Source organism: Neolamprologus multifasciatus, chromosome 18, assembly GCF_963576455.1.
Source record: "Neolamprologus multifasciatus chromosome 18, fNeoMul1.2, whole genome shotgun sequence".
Lineage (NCBI taxonomy): Eukaryota > Metazoa > Chordata > Actinopteri > Cichliformes > Cichlidae > Neolamprologus > Neolamprologus multifasciatus.
Window position 1 is genome coordinate 12,700,738 of NC_140456.1, and position 18,806 is coordinate 12,719,543.

Below are 18,806 nucleotides of genomic sequence, written 5' to 3' on the forward strand. Positions count from 1 at the left end.
GGTCAGGCCTCTTCCGGGGCGCGGGGGGCCCTCCGGCCTCCAGCCTCTGTGCCTGCGGCTCGGTTCACTCTGGCACAGCTGGCTGCCGGCGGAGCCGGCGGGCACGCCGGTGCAGCCCCCTCTAGCTTCTGCCCGGTGGCTACTGGGTGACCCCTCGTCTGGGGATCCTCAGCCCTTCCCATGAAGGTGGCACGGATGCCCCTCCGGTGGTCCTCCTTGGGCTCTTGCACTCTGGGGCCTCTGGATGTCTGGGGCCTGGATCTCCTCCATGCCTGCTTCATGCCCTGGGGGACGGGGCTATGGCTCTCTACATCCTCTTGCAGACCATTACATGGGGAAACCATTTGAATACAAGCGCGCCGATCCACACAGGTGTGCACATGGGTGTTCACTGTTCGTAGACTTAAATCACACCTTTCTTGGCTGCTACTTCAAAGCACATTGTGCGCTGTCTGTCCTGCGTGCTGCACAACAACATTCAATATTTAGTATTTACTGCTGTTTACACTTAGCTAGATTAATGCGATGGTGTTGTGTATAATATGTTGCTTTGTTTTGTTTTTTTTGCTTGTTTTCTATTCTTTTTCTCTCAACAGGTGATCCCGGAGATATTTTTTCTTCCCCCCTTTCTCACTGTCCCTCTCCCCTTCTGTTTTTCTTTTCCTTCCTCTTTCTTTCTCCCTTTCCTATCCCTCACTCATGTCTGTCCCGTCTGTAACAACTGAAAATAAAATAAATAATAAAAACAAAGGTCGATCAAATGGACCAATACGGCAATGCCATGATGATCCATTTGGCAAAATAAATCCATTGGGTATCCTTGTTGGTCTTCAGACAACAATTCTGATGGCTAAAGAACCAAATGGGACAGGCGGAAAAAAAAAAAAAAAAAAAAAAAAAGATGTTACCCATGTAACTGTCAACAGCCACAGATTAGTATTGGAGCCCAAGCCCAGGGATCATTGTTGTAGATATTCACCTAAAGTTTATCAAAAAAGTTCCCATGTTCAAGTCTGTTATTCTGTTAATGTCATTAAATACTGTTAAGTACAAGGATTTCCCCAGCACAACTTTTTGGACAAGAATTGAGAACAAGTTACGCAAGTAAGAGTTCACTTAACACCTTCATTCAGCAGCCATTCAACAGTATTTCTCAATATGTAACTGTCAGTGCAAGGTCACAAAACCTTTAGAGTACAGTATGCCACACTCCAATTACAAAGCCTCGAGCAACATAGGAGTAAATGGTATAGTTAGAGATGTATATTTCAGATAAATAAAGCATAATATGGACACTAAACATTTGTTTAACTTCCGCCTTCACACGCCAGCAGTGTGTTTGAATGCAACTGAGGCAGGTGTGGCACTGACAACCACGTGAAAGATATGAAATGAAACTAAGTGAAACAAATAGGATTTTTTAAAGAGAATAAGCACAAACATTTGCATTTATTGTGGTAACATTCATTTAAGCGTGCTCTAACTTGGATTTTTTTTTGCTGGTAATGACTGATTGACTGAAAAATTATATGATCTAATGCGTGAACTTTTTTAAAGGCACCAAAGTAGGGCATGTCAACAACATGAGAAATAAACTGGGATCCATCTAGTTACTGGAAACTAACTGCTGTCTTTGTTTGATCAGTATTAGGGGACATGTCACTCTTTGTTTCACCTTTTATCGTTATATTGGCCCAATCTTGTCTTTTTAATCAGCGTGCATTTTACCTGACCAGCTTGATCCCTCTCAGACACGTGCCTTTGCACGAAAATGCAAAAAGTCAAGTTTCTATCAGTGCGAGTTCATTCAAGTGTTTTTACTTTTTTTTTTTTGATAAAATCAGCAAAACATAAAATTGCAATGCCAATCAAGAAACCTGAGGCTGACGCCTTAAAGGCATTCATCAAACAAGAGTTAAAAAAAAGTCTTGGTACAAAGGTTATGGAAATATGATACTGCCCCTGAGTGTCTTTATAAGAGTGCTGTGCCTGCACAAGTTGATAGACACAACGTTAGAGCTTCAGTCTACACCTGGAGAACGGGAGGTGAGTTATCATATTCGTTTTTACAAACAGACATTGCGCTCGGTTTTCACATGGATGCTTTACTAATTATAGGTTTATTTATTGTCATTTAATTTTATTACTATAGTAATATTATTATTGCATCGGATTAGTTTCAGTAAGTTTTGCAGTATTTGTAAGAGTACTTAAATGAAAGTAATGATCTTATAACACATTTTGCTATAAGATCATTGAAATAGATAATAAAATAGATTCAAATAGAAACTGATTTGATGTTTATTTGTTCTGAATCTTGTTTCCTTAACACATCTGGGCATTGGATGCATATTAATTCAGTCTAATGGCCAAAGCTAAGTAGACCTACTTTTGCAAATAGGGTAACATTTCTTTACCGGGTAGATTTGCTGAGCTTAAAAGATTAATGATACAACAAGTCCATTTAATGTACAATATTTGTTCAAGGTTCAAGGTTTGAGATGTAAATCATGAACGCATGGGAGGGGTTGAGGCACCATAACCACAGAGTGATAAGGCCTATAATGTTGATTGCAGGGAAAAACTTAAAACCTATTTCTTATATTTATAAACCTTTTCTTTTTTTCAGCGCTGCCACAACAGACCTCGCCATGCGGTTCAACACTCTGTTCTTCCTGCTGATCCTTTCCTGCGTCTGTCTGGCATTGGCACAAGGTACAGCAATTTTAAAGAAAGAAATCTGAAAACAGTGTCATATATGCAGCATGCAATAAAGAGGCATGAAGACACAGCAGAGATAAAGGAGGCTGTTTTATTGCTGAAGCGTGTGCGTGGGTAGATGTTGCTTCACTGCGTACTTGTCTTAAACAACATATCTTTGTTGTGCAAATTTGATCATGTTGTTAAATGGTGATTTTATGTTTTCAGTGTCCTATGATAACTGCTGTCTAAAGTATGTGAGATCAATGAGCCCCGGTGCTCAAAAACACGCAGTGAAGTACAGACATCAGAAGACAGATGGAGGCTGCAACATCCCAGCTGTAATGTAAGTGGATGTACAACAAATAGTGACGTTATTATTGTTAAATAAACAGTCACAAAAATGCTTTTCTGGTTGCGTCTGTACTGTAGCACCTATGACATGATGTCTTTAAGGGGTTCCTTTGACAAATACCCCCTTCATTGTTATATAATAATAATGATAATTACAATGAAACTAGCAAAAATCTAAGTGGAAAGTGAACGTACATACAAAACTTCCATTTTAGCACTTTAGCACAGCAACCTCTCTGAACTCGCAGTGATTTTTTCTTTAAACCATGTCTGTTTTATTTGCATGCCAAAAATAATCCTCACCTGTGCCAATTATCTTTCAGCTTCACCATGAGGAGGGGCCGTATCCTCTGCACAGACCCAAAAGAAACGTGGGTAAAGGACCTGATGAAAAAAATTGACGAGAGACCAGAGAAGCTCAGTGATATGGTAATCACTAAAACCATTTTGCGGCCTGAGGATTTGCTTGCGCATTTGAAAAACCGATGTTCACACTGTTGTCTCTGTTCTTAACAGCGACGTCGACGACATTCACGGAGAGGCTGAGGGCAGCTGCCAGCTAACATTGGCCCCCGTTCATCTTTCTGCCATCTGCTATCTTATAAACGAGCAACGTGTGGTTTTATGGTGGTTTTTATGGTGTCTTACGGGAGGCAGTTGTGGAAGCCTGCCAAGAAATCTTGTAGCATTACTTTTGCTTTCACTCTGTGCAAATATAAGGGTCAAACGCTTAAAGTTTCACTTTGCTCTTTTTGGGTTGGACTCTTCGAGCTAAATGGCCACAGAAGAATTAATATCAATGCATGGCTGGAAATATTTCAATGAATTCACTGAAAATATTCGCTACTGTTTCTTGCCTTTTAAGACATGAGATATTCAACAAGCTGCTTAATAATCTAAATTGTCATTGAGTGTAAATGTTGTACTATTTAGAATAGCCTGCTCTTATGTAATGTGTCCAGATGTCTTTCAAACACAAGTCTTTAATTACTTTTTGAAATCAGCAAAAATAAAATAGTCATAATTTTGTCCATGTTTTAAATGTTAATCTTTTCATATATTTTCATGTATTTAGTTTGCACGTTTTACTACAGTATATGTACTCAAATAAACATAACTTTTTGTATCATGGTCACAGAGGTTTTGATGTTTTCTTGCTGTCACACAGTTAATCACAGTATATGCAGAATGGGATGAATTTAAGTCTGAGTAAATAAACAAGTTGGACTTAAAAACCTTTGGTAAATGCATATTATCATATTATTTTCATACTGCGTACCATCCGTGCCAGTATTTATGTCTACATGTGCGGTCTCTTCAAGAGATTTCATGAGGCTGTTTTAATGCTCCTCCCTTACTTAATTCAAATAAAACATTTCTAATCCTGGGTGCGCAGTCCTAAACATCAGTTTTAGTAAACAGCCCCAATCATAAAAGACCTTGACGTTTAACTACTACTTCAATAATACAAAGAAGACTGCAGTACAGAGTTTACTATTGAAGTTTGTGTTAGAGTGATGGATGCACATGGTTTGCCATTGCATGCTCTGATAGTCTTTGTCCACCTCCAACAAATAAAATTGCTGCATTCTCTATTTTTCCTTCCTTAGCTTTTAGTGGAGCTTCAAATTGCACAAAATGCACAAATTCTTCAGTTTAATAATAACAAAATAAGCGACTGTAATATCAAGATTTAAATCCTCTGACACAAGGAGGGAGACAAAAAGGAAATTCTTGAGAAAGAAATCAGGCACAGGCAAATCTTCAATGAAGTATCTGTGAATGATGATTAACAGCAGTATGATCTGATTTGACAGTGCTGGGCACATTCATTGATCTGTGCTACTGCTGAGACTTGCAAGTGATAAAATCTCGCTGTGAGTAATGTAGGTGCTTTCACACAATGCTGCTCTGCAGAGACCTTTTTTTTCTTGCATGCAACAAGATGAAGCAAGTTGGTAAAGTATGGCTCATGTACTAATTTTCTTGTGTTTGTTGATTAAAGAATTAATACGAACACTGCCGACAGCTAATGTGCACGTGAGAAAGAAGTGAGAATGATTGGTATTGCTAAAATTGGTATTGCTAAAAAAAAAGAACAAATCTTTTTAGCACAGGGCAATTGAGATTTTAAAAAACGAATCTTCCTTGCATGCTGTCAAAATATTTGTTTGAAAAGGTTGCCAACTTAGCTGAAAGGCAAAAGTGATGGATAGTCTGACAAATACAAAATAATTACTGAGACATCAGTGGCATAAAGAATATTGATGGACATCCAAAATTGCATCGAGTATGATTAGTAGTTGTACCACCATCGGAGGTCAGAGAATTGGGTTGCAACTTAAAAAGGTTTTCGTTGCTGAGGCTTTGTTCCTTCGTGTTTATACAACAGTAATGCTGATGAATGTGCATGCTGAGGCAGAAAGAGCTGGCTGGTTGGCAGCCTGAGCAGAAATTTTAGCATCTTTGTTTAAGAGGGGGGGACGGGGAAAAACATGAAATCAAAACATGTGGAAAATCACCCTACACTGAAACAAAAGTGATGCATTACAGGAAAAGTGGTGTTTGAACACATATTAGAGAAGCAGAGGAATTTATGTTTAAAAAAAACTTGACTTTTTTTCCCCCTGTTCATCTTCGCTTTTTAACTGCTGCTGGTAAGCGGCACTTATCTATTTGTGAAGTCATTAAAATACAACGGGAACATAAATGTGTAAATCCCATTCATCATTTGGTTCATTTTGTTTCCAAAAATTGCAAAGTGAAACAGATTTGGTGCCAGAGACATGAGTGATGCATATAAATCATGGTTATTATGAAAATGTAAAAAAAAAGGGAAACAAATCAAGTACCTAGATGAAAGAAGTTGCAAAAGATTACACATGGAAAAGTTATTTGAAATTGACATTATATTTATTACTGTCATAATTTAAGACTTTAATCAAACTCCCAGGCTTGTCAACACAGCTACTTACTTTCACTCTGACCAGTGAAAGCAGTGAATGAAAAATATTTGTCTAATATGTGACACAAATATGTAACAGAACTTTAATGACTGGACAAACGTGCAGTTTCAACCACCAAACACTCTTTGGTAGATTTCCCATCAAAGAATGGCCCGAAGGAAGGAAATCACAACACAACTTTGTACCTTTTATTTATGAAAGTGAGCGTGCTATTTCTGAGAGATGTCGGTTCACATTAAAAAAAAGAAAGACTGAGGCAAAATGCAGAGTTTTTAAGAATACATGGACTTTTACATATTTATTTACTGAACTTGAAAGTAAACTTGCTGTGCTTATTTTGTGGAGAAAAAGGAGAACTTGTTTATCAAAGAAAGTTTGGTGGACTCTGCAGCACTAAAATGGCCCAAGAAAAAAAGAATTTAAAACAACCAGAGTGTTTCATAGACAACCAAAATAAATGCATAAATAAATAAATAAAACAGATCGAGGATATTGTGGGACTTTTTCTCCTTGGCTCTGGATCAGAGCTGCAATGTTCACGACACAGCACATCTTTATATGTTGGATAATGACCGACTTTAAGATCATGCATGAGCTGGCATCAATGCACTCAGTGAAAGGGACTACAAGAAGGAGTGATTTGTAAGTTTTGATAGGCTCGGCCTGAAATGGGACAAACTTGTTTTACAACATGTGTTACAACCACTGTCTGTCCAAATCTGACAGGGAAAACTTTTGAAGCAGATCCATGATAAAGTGACTGAAATAAACTTTTGATCTACCTTTATATACGAACAAACAATTTCAGTGATAAAGTTCAACAAATCCAAATACAAAGCCTCTCTCTGTAATGATCACCTCTCTGGGTGATCCAAGGCGACTTTAATCTATTTGTTCAAGCCCAAAATAGACCAGATGTCTCTTAGTGAAGAAGAAAAAATGAAAAACCTAAACTATGTGCAGTAACAGTCTACAGAAAGTTTTTAAAATTTTGCAAAAGAAAACATGGCCATTTGTTCACAGTTGGTTTTGGTAATGTTGATTAAATAGTGAAGAAATGTTGGTATTTTACTATGCTATTTCACAATTTCATTACTAAATTGTAAGATCTACCCTTACCAGTAGTGGTTTATAAAAAAATAAAATTAATATTGATCTGAACTGACTTCAGTTTATTGGTGCTTCATATGGGCCCTTGGGAAAATTTCCCACCGCTGGCCTAAGTCAATAATTTTCAGTCATGCTGCACCAATGCGCTGCCCAGGAACTGCAATCCATCAATTTCCCAGCATTCTCAGCCCAGAATGGTGACTGACTTACCGTAAGTCTGCTTATGAGCTGGTGTATTTCATGCTAGCATAACATGCACACAACTGTGCAAGTATATGGTTTAGCATCAAACCTAATCAGACGCTTAAATCACCCTCACACAGCTAAACATGGACATTTTTAAAAAGCTAATAGCTAAAGCTAGAGCTGGCCAGAATACAGATCTAGCAACCTAGGTATGAGCAAAGCGTCAAAGCACTAACTGGAAAGTGGACAAAAGACAAAACAGAGAAGAGGGTGGATGTCCTGTCATAAAGGATGTCAGTAACCTACATTCGTTTTACAAAAATCTTTTGCAACTGCTTATGTTTTGTAAGGTACAATTAGTCAGGTAAAGGTGACACAGCACACAAACTTCCAGTAGCAGAGCACTTAAGTTGTTGTTTTTTTAATTGAGAAGAGATCCCCTAACTTAATACAGTTTTAGGAAAGTTATAATGTTATTAAAATAATATTTTGCATTAAAAATGGTCAGTTATGGCTTTTAGAAAGAAAATGGAAATCTGCAAAAATCGGTGTCAGGAGAAAAGACTTAAAAAAAAACTAAAATTGGACAGAAAAATTGCAATTGAGAGAACTCTAATTTTAGATATAAATCTCTGTGTCTACTTTAAAAATAAACATTGTTGGGCAAGCTACACATTACTGTGTCAGCAAGGTAATTTTGCTTTTTGCTTTGTAATTTTATTTGATGAATGAATAAACATGGAATTCATTTTTTTTCAAAGTCCAAGAGTTAATAAAACAAAGAATCTAAGCTTCAGGAAAAGATGAATGAAAACCCTACAAACAGATTAAAATCATATTTAAAATTCAGATATATGGAGTATTATGATCTTGTGAAACAAAACACGGAAACATGCACGTATTGTTAAAACCAATCAAGACTTTGCTCCTTTAAAAATGAACATGTATTTATGGGTTTTGATACTTCCACATTCCTGTTACATTACCGATGGATGAACCTGGGTCATTGTCAGCCCTCATAATATTTCTGTCAGGCTCATTTGGCTTAAATGCTCACTTCGTTAAAGCTACAAAAGAGTGCCAAGTATGGTCACAGAGTGTGTCGGTGTGTACACTGGCATTTACAATAACGTCCTATCCAAAAACAACTCAAAAATGAAACCATTTCACCCCTTAAGCAGCTCCATATGACAACAGATAGATAGATAGATAGATAGATAGATAGATAGATAGATAGATAGATAGATAGATAGATAGATAGATAGATAGATAGATAGATAGATAGAATGAGCACTAACAAAAAAGATAAAAGAACATAAATAACATAAAAAAGTATGTAAAATAAAGACATTTATGGTGCCACATTCACTGGTCTGCAGGTCTTTATTGCTGAGCTATAGGCTCCTAGTAATTGTACCCCTCTTCTCATCTCATGGTTGTTCTTCAGGAAACTAAGCCAAGTTTCCCAAAGCTGGTGCTGTACTCTTTAATTTCTTTAAGAAACAAAAACTACATGATGACACAGACCACAGAGTAGCGCTTGTTTAGCAAGCCATCTGAACCTGCTCTCCATCTGAGTCTGTTCTGAGACTCTCTGGTGCATGTCTGAATGTAACCCACAGCTTCCACAGACCTCCTCTTCTGAATTCGATGTAGCAAAATCCGATATGCACCAGTAATGGGGCTCTGCAAGTTTAGGTTGTTGTTGAGAAGATGAACTTTGGTGATGCCAAGATCCTCCAGCATTGCTTTTAAATTTAGATCATCTGACGTCAGGATGTAGTTGGGTTCAGCCAGATGAAAGGGGGTAGATCTACAAGGTGCATAGGCCTGAGGGTATTCAATGCCTCTCATCCAGTCACTCTCCATGATCTGTGTCATAGTTAGGCGATCCAGTGGAAGTTGCCTCAAGAGGCCCTTGATAATATCCTGGCATGACTGGGGTACATAAGAGGGGATTGTATAAGAGCCCTCCAGGATGCAGCACTTAAGCCTGCCTGTGTTACTGCCTTTAAATGGCATTGTGGCAGTCACCATAAAGTAAAGCAAAATACCCATTGCCCAGATATCTACGTACTGACCAATGTAGCCTTTCTCTTTAAACAGCTCAGGGGCTGCATAAGGCGGAGAACCACAGGATGTGTAGAGGACATTGCTGAGGCAGCAGGATGTACTAAAACCAAAATCACCCACTTTAATGCAGTATGTGCTGGTGTAAAAGATATTCTCAGCCTTCAGGTCCCTGTGGACGATATTATTATCATGCTGGAAAAAGAGAAAGAAAGACTGTTAAAGTTATTTTACAATTTAATAACTGACAGTAGTACTTTTTTTAAGATATGAGAACTTTAATACAAACTTATGAAAGTTTTTAAGTGTCACTTGTTTTATTTTCTAGCAAAACGTAACCTTAGCAATGATCAGCTGAACGTTTCTCTAAACTTACCATATATCTGACTGCAGACAGGACCTGTGAAAAGACAAGCTTGCTCTCCAGGTCTGACAGGCGCCCCCTGGTGCTGATGCGGGAGAACAGCTCTCCTCCGCTGGCATACTCCATCACCAGGTAGAGCCTTTTGAATGTTTCCACCACCTCATACAGGCGTACTATGTTGGGGTGGGCCAGCTTCTCCATGCAAGAGATTTCAGAGGCAAAAAGACCCTGCGAGCGTTTGTCCAAACGCGCCTTATCCAGGACTTTTACAGCAACTCTTTCTGTAAGATGAGAGAAAAAGGCAAAAAAACAAACAAAAACAAAACCAAAAAAACAGTGAGGAAACCAGAAAACAACGTTTTCCAGTTTCTTTTCTACCTTTTTACTGTATTCAATCTTCTTTATCTCTGCATAATCTGCTATAAAAACGAGTTTCAGCATCATTGTCATATTACACCACGTACACTGACTGCTAAGCACAGAACAATATGGATTAGTGGCTGGCTGAGATTAGCTGTCTTCTGACATCTGCAGTGACCCAGACTGACTGAAGTGATGTCTGTGCATTCAACTGATAGCTTACATCTAACAGGTGAATGAGGTCATTTGGCACAAAAGCCCCTGTGTACTTTGCAGCATATATAAATAACAGAGATACTTAAGAAAGACGTCCCTTATAAAATGCCTGAAAAGCTTGATTTTACATCTTTATCACATACTTGTAGTACATCTTTCCTTTGGGAAATGCAGTGTAACACATATTTATGTATTGAGTGCTGATAGCCAAATACAACTCAGTTTATTGCCCGTGTTTGCTTCATGTATGAGATAAATGGCAGACGTAGCTTTTTGTGAGCAATTCAACATTACACCTGCACTTTAATTGTATATTTTATCTTCAATGAATATGGATCACACACTGTTTTCTGCTTTAAATAACATAATATTATTTATGATAACAACAGGAAGTAAAGCTTGATGTCAACTGGATTATTTCTGATGTAAATATGTGATATAATAACAATGATTTTAAATTTACAACTTATAGTCATTTCCTACCTGATGACCCAAGATGTGATAATGAAGGTAACAAAAGACAAAGCATCAAAAATCTCACCTTTGGTCAGGTCATGAATTCCCAATCTAACCTGGGAGAAGTTGCCAGACCCAATCTCCCCTCTGAGCTCGTAAAGCCCTACTCGACGTCCACATATCAGGTCATTCATCACCTTTTCTGAATGGGTCAGATCATACAAGGCCTTTCCAAATGCCGTGTGCTGCATCGCCGCCTCATCCCCTGTCTCATTCTCTTTTGTCCCCGCCTTTTTGCCCAAATTTGGAGACATCACGGTAAAAACCTCTTCCTGGCGAGGAATTGTCTTCAAGTGAGCCCCTGAGAAGAAGAAGGGAATCCAGCTGTTATCACACTGTGAGATGCAACAAGAGTTACTTTGAATGATTATTTCTGTATTGGATTTGATCTAATTGACATGTACACATAAAATGCAATCCTGCAGTTAAAAATGTTCAAATCAAACAAAAAAAACCCATCTTTGTACTCACATGTTTTCCCTTTTATGTTCTTTTTACCCCTTTCTATGTTTATTGCATTATTTTTGTTGTTTAAATACATGATTCTTTTCGCCTGGCAACAGATGGTCCTCCAAGTTTCTTTGTTTTCTGTCTTGTTGAATATTTTAGAAAATTAAAAGTTGATAAATTAACAAGAAAATAAATTTCCACAAAACAGCAACCGGAGGAAAAAGATTGTCTGAACAAATACGAGCAGTATGATAGGAAATGAAAATCATCTGCAGGCATCAGGAAAAATGCTCAGAGAAGAAGTTTCTTAGATGATGAACCGCTTGTCCAGATGCTGCTACTGCACCAGCTCTCGCCCTACGCTGCAGTGTGTCTCTCCTCGCATATAATCCGGAAATACAACATAACGCCATGTAATCCCAGCGTGTTGGACTCCTCCCACGCAGACAGACAATAGACAGGATTTGGAGGCTTCTTTAAACTCTAGACATGAACTAACCTCTGTATGTCATTCTTAGGGGTCAGCCAGCTGGGGCAGGGTGATTACTGCATCTTCAGCTGGCTCAGCTGGACATGCATTCCTCAGATTGTAGCCTTTATTGAAGACAAGCACGGATCACATTTTGATATTACCAATTAAACATTTTACCTAAACAATTATCATACTTGTCAAATTGCGAACAACAGCACTGATAACTCAAAATACTCATTGTTTTCCAATAGAATTGCAAATAAAAAATGCAATCCTACCCTCACCTACAGTCAGCTAAAAACTAAAAACAGTGAGAGCGTGCCTTCTTTGCCTTGTTACTGGGCTACAGAGCAAAGCAGTGACCCAGACATTGACCATGACACCAGACGGACACTTGGCCAGACAGCCGACACACTGATGTGTGTTATCAGTCAGTCCCGTCAACCTCTGCTACCCAGGCTGGACACGGGGACCGTCTGACAGTCACCGTGCATAAGCTGCTTGTTCGTGTCACAAGTGAGTCTCTATAATCCAATCACAATCTCAGTGATCATCCAAGCACGTGTATTGTACTCTTCTAATAAAGAAGAGATCTGTCTGGGAATGTGAATTAACTACAACGGGACTATTTCCTGATACAATATCAGGATGATGTTACAAGAAATTTGTGATCTGTCAGCATATGGTTAAAATTACATTAGATGAATTGAATACAGTTGTGTGATTGAAAGGTTTTTTAATGGTAATCCAAATGGGCCAATGTCAAGACTTGAACCTAATGCAGTTTAAAAACTATAAGAAAGAAAAGAAAAAAATGGTTTATGCTTCCTCTTCAAATATTATAAAACGATCTATTTAAAAACAAGTACTCCAAAGGTTTGTAAGTATTCCAATGGCCTGTGTATTTTATATTCAAAAGAACTTCACAATGTGAGTAAAAGAGGCACGCACAATGCTTTGAAAGACTCTTAAATGGACGCAAACTGAAAGTCATTCTCACCAATAACATCTGGAGGTTTTTCTACTGTCACAGTCACCTTTGAACTGATTTTATTTTGGCTGTTTACAAGTTTAAACATAAGAAACAAGCTCACGTAACCTCCATCTGTGGAGAAAAGGGTGGGATCCTAATACTGGACATTGTGATCAGACAGCATGCCAAAAAGCTGCACTATATTTTGCACCGATTGGCCATAACATTAAAACCACAGACAGGTAAAGTGGACAACCCTGAGTATCTTGTTGGAAAGCAAAGATCTGCTGGAAAATCTTTGGTCCTGGCAATAATATGAATATTATTTTGATAGATAGCATCCACCTGGTTACCCCTGGTGCATCCTCCACATCCTTCAGCCCTGCATGTGCTTAACTCATCTGGTTTGTTGTGGCTGACCAGGATGTGACTTTTATAAACAATCTCCGATAATTTTCTTTATGTGTGACCCAAACTTGATAACCTATGTGACCAGATTGCATTAATACAAGCCAGAAACTTATTTTGAAAACCAAAAACAAAGCAACACACCCTTTGATCTACATAATCAAATCAAGTAACTAATAGGAACATTACCAAGATTATAAGAGAATTTCAAAGAGATGTGTAGTAAATTAAAGAAAGGAATCAACAGCTGAAACTGCTGTAGGGCAGTTTCAGCTCAGACACCTTACTAAAGGTGTCTGAGCGCTGATGGTCTTCACGTTGATCCGCTGATCCTGGTGAAAATGAGGGGATCTCATCAACACATCAAAGAAGGATTAACACCTCATCGAGATACTAATTAAAAATGAGCAAAATGTCAAGATTACCAAACAGCTGAACGCTAAAGCCAAGATATCTGAAGAGGAGAGAGAAGGCCTTATTGACCTGGCAAAGCACCCAGATCCACTTTTATCAGAAGTAATATTGACATAAACTTGTATCTCTACAAGTTTATCTTGTAAGTACTTAATCTCTCTACTTTCAGTGAAGATTAAAAGCAGAGGGCAGTTCTGAGGGGTTTGGCCATTTGGTGTCATGTTGAATAAACACAAAGGTGCTGGAGTTTTCTAAAGGTGAGGCTCAAGCCCCCATGCTGATTGTGTTTATGTGTTTGGGACAGATTTTGTTTTAAGTCAGAGGTGCTAAACACCTTCCCCCTGAGATAAAAGATGATTAATGCCTTTGAATGAGCGACACTTTAATGACTCAGGGATACTTAAGCACTTCATTAGCCTGAGCTGAGGCCCGGTCGACACACTCGAGCCAGTGTGTCCTTACAGCAGGAACAGAAAAGCTGTAGAGATTTCCTTTGAAGTTGGCTTCTGGCTGGAGAAGCATGGAAATTTGATTAGCTCTCACTTTTTTTGACACCGCCCCTCTTTGAGGATTTTAGGTGACATTTGGGGCTAAAGCTCAATCCCTTATAAATATCTGAGGAGGGCAGAAGGACACTCAGGATCTGGCAACTGAGGAGTAGATTTGGACTAAAGCCATGGATATACAGCAACCTTTCTTACTCTTTCTGTGCGTCCTCCACTTGACCTGTAAGTGTTGTTTGCATTTTCTTTTCCACTGCAGCTGTGATGTGTAGAGCAGAAGGTAATCACTGACTCAACTGACACAAATTCGCTCAGATACACAAATGATCGCCTTTTAAATGTAAGTAGCTGAAGGTGTGATGCTGAGATGAAGGATGGGTTTAAAGATTAAAAGTAATATTTTTTGTTAAAGTTTTCTCCATAGAATGATCTTTTTCATGAATAAAAGACTTGGAAGAAAACCGAATCCTGTACAGCTCATCTGTAACTGAAATGCAGTTCCATGTTGAATCACCAGGGGAAATGTTGTGTGCTGCTTCTTGTGTTTTCCAGTGATGGGAGTGCTGAGCAAACACGTTGACCACAGGAACCTGTTTACACAAAGAGTGTGCTGCAAGAGGCAGAGCCACTTTGTGTACATTGGACAAGGCAAGGAAACACATTCCTCCACATGTTTCAAAATCCCACATCTTTCCACTGTACCCTCTATAGAAACTTAAAGCAAGGTTTCCTCTGATGTGTTAAAACAGGCTAAAGCAGGCCTTGAAGCTAAATGATGAGTTTAGACTTCTGCAGTTAAAAGGATGAACATTGTGTGCTGTCTGTCTTTAAATTGGCCTCATTTTTCTTTCGTCAGATATTTTAGGAAGTCACATCAGTGTAGATGTAGGAATGTGCAGATCACATTGTGGGGCCCCAACAACACCATCGTATGAAGCAGGGAAGCAGCAATACTCAAAATATTCTTCAATGCTGGACTTCCTCAAGAGCAAAAAAGTAAGTGAAAGCTTGCATTATCATAAGAATAGCTGCAATAACAATATGGGGAAAAGTGCTGCTTTGTTCATTAGCCTAACATCTGTGGGGTTACTTTGCACAAACTTATCATTTATATAATTTATAATGTGACACTAGCATTAGCAAGGTATTAGCAAGTGCTTAATTCATCATTTATATATCATTACTGCTACTTAGTATAACATCTGTTACTGTTACACCATGTACAGCTATCACTGTTACTACGTCACTGCTAGTTAGAATCGTAATCATCATCACAGTCATAATATATCTATATTTATAAATGCGATACTAAGGAGGAGTAATGCTATATAAATGATGAATTAAGCGCTTGCTAATTTTTCACTAAGCCCTTAAATATACATAATAGTGTCACATTGTTATAAAGTTCTCCCTCATTCTCTCATAAGTCTGAAACTACAATAAACGCGCAGGTGAGTACATGGGAACATGTTTCTACCGGTCTGATTCAAACAATAATCTCCCCATGGCTCAATAAAGACGAGGACACGTGGACCCGCTGCTTCACAGAGCGCAGGTCCGCTGAACCACCTGCCTTCATGCGGCGTGACTCAGGTGTGTGAGCCGACTGGGATGCGAGTGGATCGGCTTCTTCTGTTCGAGGGACATCGAGAAGTGGCGGTCATCGAGGACTGTCACTGTGAGATCAAGCTGGCCCAGTGCATCCGAGTTCCCGGACTGAGGACATACTTCTCTGAAACACCGTATGAGACAGTCATTGACGTGGGAGGATGTTCCCAGTCGAAAGGATCCCCAGGTGTGTGTGTGTGGTGGTGGTGGTGGTGGTGGGGGGATTACATGCCTAAAACAACAACAGACAAAAAAACACGAGGAAGACGTGTTTAAGCGAGCATGAAGCCGCCAGTAAAATTCCAAATGACTGATTTGGAAACAGTCAGTTTACCTTTTGTCCCACTTTGTAGGGCAAAAGTATTTTTCTATTTAGTGCATACTAAGAGTCAGGAAGTTAATCAGTAAGCACATAGATTCAACACACATATAATATTAATGGGTAACCTGATAGCTACGGTTTAATTGACATTGCCTATGTAATTTTGAGTTAGAGAGGTCTGAAAAAAAAGCCCCACACACGGTTGATGAAGAGATGTTTCCCCTTTATGCACCTTATCAAAAAAAAGTATTAGAATTCTGCTTCAGGGACCAGGCGACATCATTTCTGCTTCCCATCACAGATCATAATCCTGTTACTTTTATTATCAATCATTCACAGATGGATTCTCCTGTGTCCCCACAAAGTTTGAATCAGCCTTGGTGGAAACCCCTAATGAAGTGGATCTCATACAGATTGTGGCAGCCTGTGAGCTGAAGGAAAGCTGTTACAGGGTTCGATACGTGGAGTATTATTATGAAACAGTCCACCATGCAGAGGGAGTCAAAGAAGAGAAGCTCAAAGTAAGTGTCACCTACAAGCTATTACTACAACTGTAATTTTCCACAAAATCCCTACCCTTCAATTTTAATTTCAAACCCAGCCCTTCACAATAAACATAATTCCTTCTTTCATTAGCCCCCCTGCCACAGTTCACACTGCAAGAAGGATTCACGCTTGATGGCAGTTTCACACTCTTTTGTAGTGAGGTCAAGAGGAAATGGGGCTCTAGCCAGGTGCCAGACAATAATTAAGTATCTTTGTTCACCGCAGATAAGTGGAAGACAGGACCTAATCAAAACAACACACTGGCTGGCTCCGTGCATCCTGGGTGTGAAGTAAATCAGCATGGCTTGCATGCGTATTCATGCACAAGCACAGACTTGAGGCTTTGATTGTTGTAGGAGAGCAGGAATCTCTGGCATAATTTTAACTTCTTTTAAACTGCGTAAAGAAGGCGAAACCAGGTCAATACTCCCACAACACTTCACTGTTTCTTTGCACTTACAAAACGTTTCACTTTACAACGACTTATTTAATTCCCAGCCCTACTGATATCAGAAAAAAAAAATTTTGAAAGCACCATTACACAGATTTGTATGCCATGCTGAAGCAAATAAAGATTAAACACCAAATTCACAAAAAGAAGCTTTCCACCACCTGTACAACTGCAAAGTAAGTCAGCATCTGTGATTTTAACATCACATTTATATAATAGACGGTAAGGATTTAAGTTGAAGACTGGGTTTGGGTAGTCTGCCATGAACCAAAGGTGCGAGTGGAGCACCAACACAAATGGCCTCTGCAGGTGGTGAATCAAAGCAGTGCTAAACATGCTAAGCAGCAGCTGGACCCCAACTCAACTGGGTAAATATTTGCGAGCAGCTGTGAGCTGATTCCTCTTTCTCTCTGTTGCTAATTTTCTTCAGGAAATAGATGTGGGCAGATGTTTGGGAAGCTGCACTACAGGAAACCGATGCCTTCTCAGGTATGTGTGAACACAGCTGCTCCACACTGCCGAATGCACACCTCATAACAATTACTTGTGAGCTCTGACGCCTTCTGCTCTCAGCATGTTGACTGTTGGGTTAATTCCTACACCAAATGTTCTTTTTACACCTTCTACTTTATTTTGAGATGTTTGCAGACAACCAGTGTTACTGCTTTATCTTAACCATATCAAAATAATACAAAATCCACCATCTAAATTTACCCTACACTTTGCAAGGTAAACGATAGATAGAATTTATTATGCTAAAGAGGTGCAGCATTTAAGAGATTTATTCAGCCGTCACCCAATGCAAGGTTTATGGCTAAGTTAAGAATTTTTCAGCATTTTTCATGTTTTCACTAATTTTCACTAATTTAATTTAATCAAAAATCATATGTTGTTGACAACATGTAATAATTTATTTTCTATAATAATTTATTATCTATAATAATAATTAATTTTCTAGTTTACTGTTTTACAAAAAAAGGGAGGAAAATTTAGCACATTATTATTTTTTGATTAAGGTGCCGACTTACAGTTATTAACTTGCCTTCCTGAGCAGACAATTCAGCTTACCAATTTCTTCTTAACAAACTCAAGTGTGCCAGCTCAAATTGTAAATTTTAAAAACTGGGTTTCAGTTTGTTATTTGCCCAAAAAATAACAATCTAATTTTTACTTAGAAACAAATTTTAGGCAAATTTGTCAAATATTTTTCTTCTTTCTTCTTCCATGAAGGGGAAAGACATTGTGCATATATAGACATAACAAGATCCACAATTATCCTATTGTAACTTTCTTACTGTACTGTACAGAATGGTACAACATGTGTGAGACGAAATACTTGTACATATTGTCAGACTGGCAATAATGGTAAACTAGATACAGAAATTATATTTAGTTCTATTTCTGTACATTTTTCTATAAAAAAATATATGTTTTGAGAGATAAATGAAATGCTGTGATTTAATCTTTTTGTCTTTTTCTATGTTTTTGTTACAGGAGTCCATCCGATCCAGAAATCTGCCACTTGTGGTCCGAGAGACAGTCCAGTTCCTGTGTTCCTCAGGGATATGAGAGCCACAGCTTTGTGAACCAGTATGGGCAGATTCGTACAATCCTGTCCATCACTTCCTGCCATTGTCGAAACTAATCACAGGCCCCTCTGCTGGAAAAAACAAACAAACTTGAAAGACTTTAAGAGGTTGCCACAGTTGGGCCCCATATTTACTGTAGCCCATTGATGACCCCATGGAATAGTGAATATTAAAGTGAATTTTTATTATTGTATCATATGTAATATATGTAAGATGCTAAATTTGTAA

The 18,806-nt window shown here is 38.6% G+C and overlaps 3 protein-coding genes across 3 annotated transcripts; 2 read left to right on the plus strand and 1 right to left on the minus strand.

Moving 5' to 3' along the window:
• Positions 1 to 1,914: 1,914 nt before the first annotated feature.
• On the plus strand, positions 1,915 to 4,189 carry ccl25a (chemokine (C-C motif) ligand 25a). Its single transcript, XM_085142141.1, has 5 exons — positions 1,915 to 2,046; positions 2,630 to 2,715; positions 2,929 to 3,046; positions 3,378 to 3,483; positions 3,571 to 4,189. Exons 2-5 carry the CDS (start codon positions 2,652 to 2,654, stop codon positions 3,598 to 3,600), a joined length of 318 nt encoding a protein of 105 aa, XP_084998267.1. The 5' UTR covers positions 1,915 to 2,046; positions 2,630 to 2,651; the 3' UTR covers positions 3,601 to 4,189.
• A 1,343-nt stretch (positions 4,190 to 5,532) lies between these two features.
• LOC146497453 (serine/threonine-protein kinase NIM1-like) lies at positions 5,533 to 11,740 on the minus strand. Its single transcript, XM_085142129.1, has 4 exons — positions 11,314 to 11,740; positions 10,868 to 11,143; positions 9,763 to 10,031; positions 5,533 to 9,581 (listed from the first exon to the last, which is right to left on the minus strand). The coding sequence occupies exons 1-4, from the start codon at positions 11,381 to 11,383 to the stop codon at positions 8,826 to 8,828; spliced, it is 1,371 nt and encodes a 456-aa protein (XP_084998255.1). The 5' UTR covers positions 11,384 to 11,740; the 3' UTR covers positions 5,533 to 8,825.
• Positions 11,741 to 13,475: 1,735 nt separating this feature from the next.
• On the plus strand, positions 13,476 to 18,792 carry pnhd (pinhead). The gene is made up of 7 exons (XM_085142133.1): positions 13,476 to 14,287; positions 14,615 to 14,710; positions 14,919 to 15,058; positions 15,581 to 15,857; positions 16,332 to 16,513; positions 17,420 to 17,478; positions 18,484 to 18,792. The coding sequence occupies exons 1-7, from the start codon at positions 14,236 to 14,238 to the stop codon at positions 18,632 to 18,634; spliced, it is 957 nt and encodes a 318-aa protein (XP_084998259.1). The 5' UTR covers positions 13,476 to 14,235; the 3' UTR covers positions 18,635 to 18,792.
• The last annotated feature ends 14 nt before the right edge of the window (positions 18,793 to 18,806 follow it).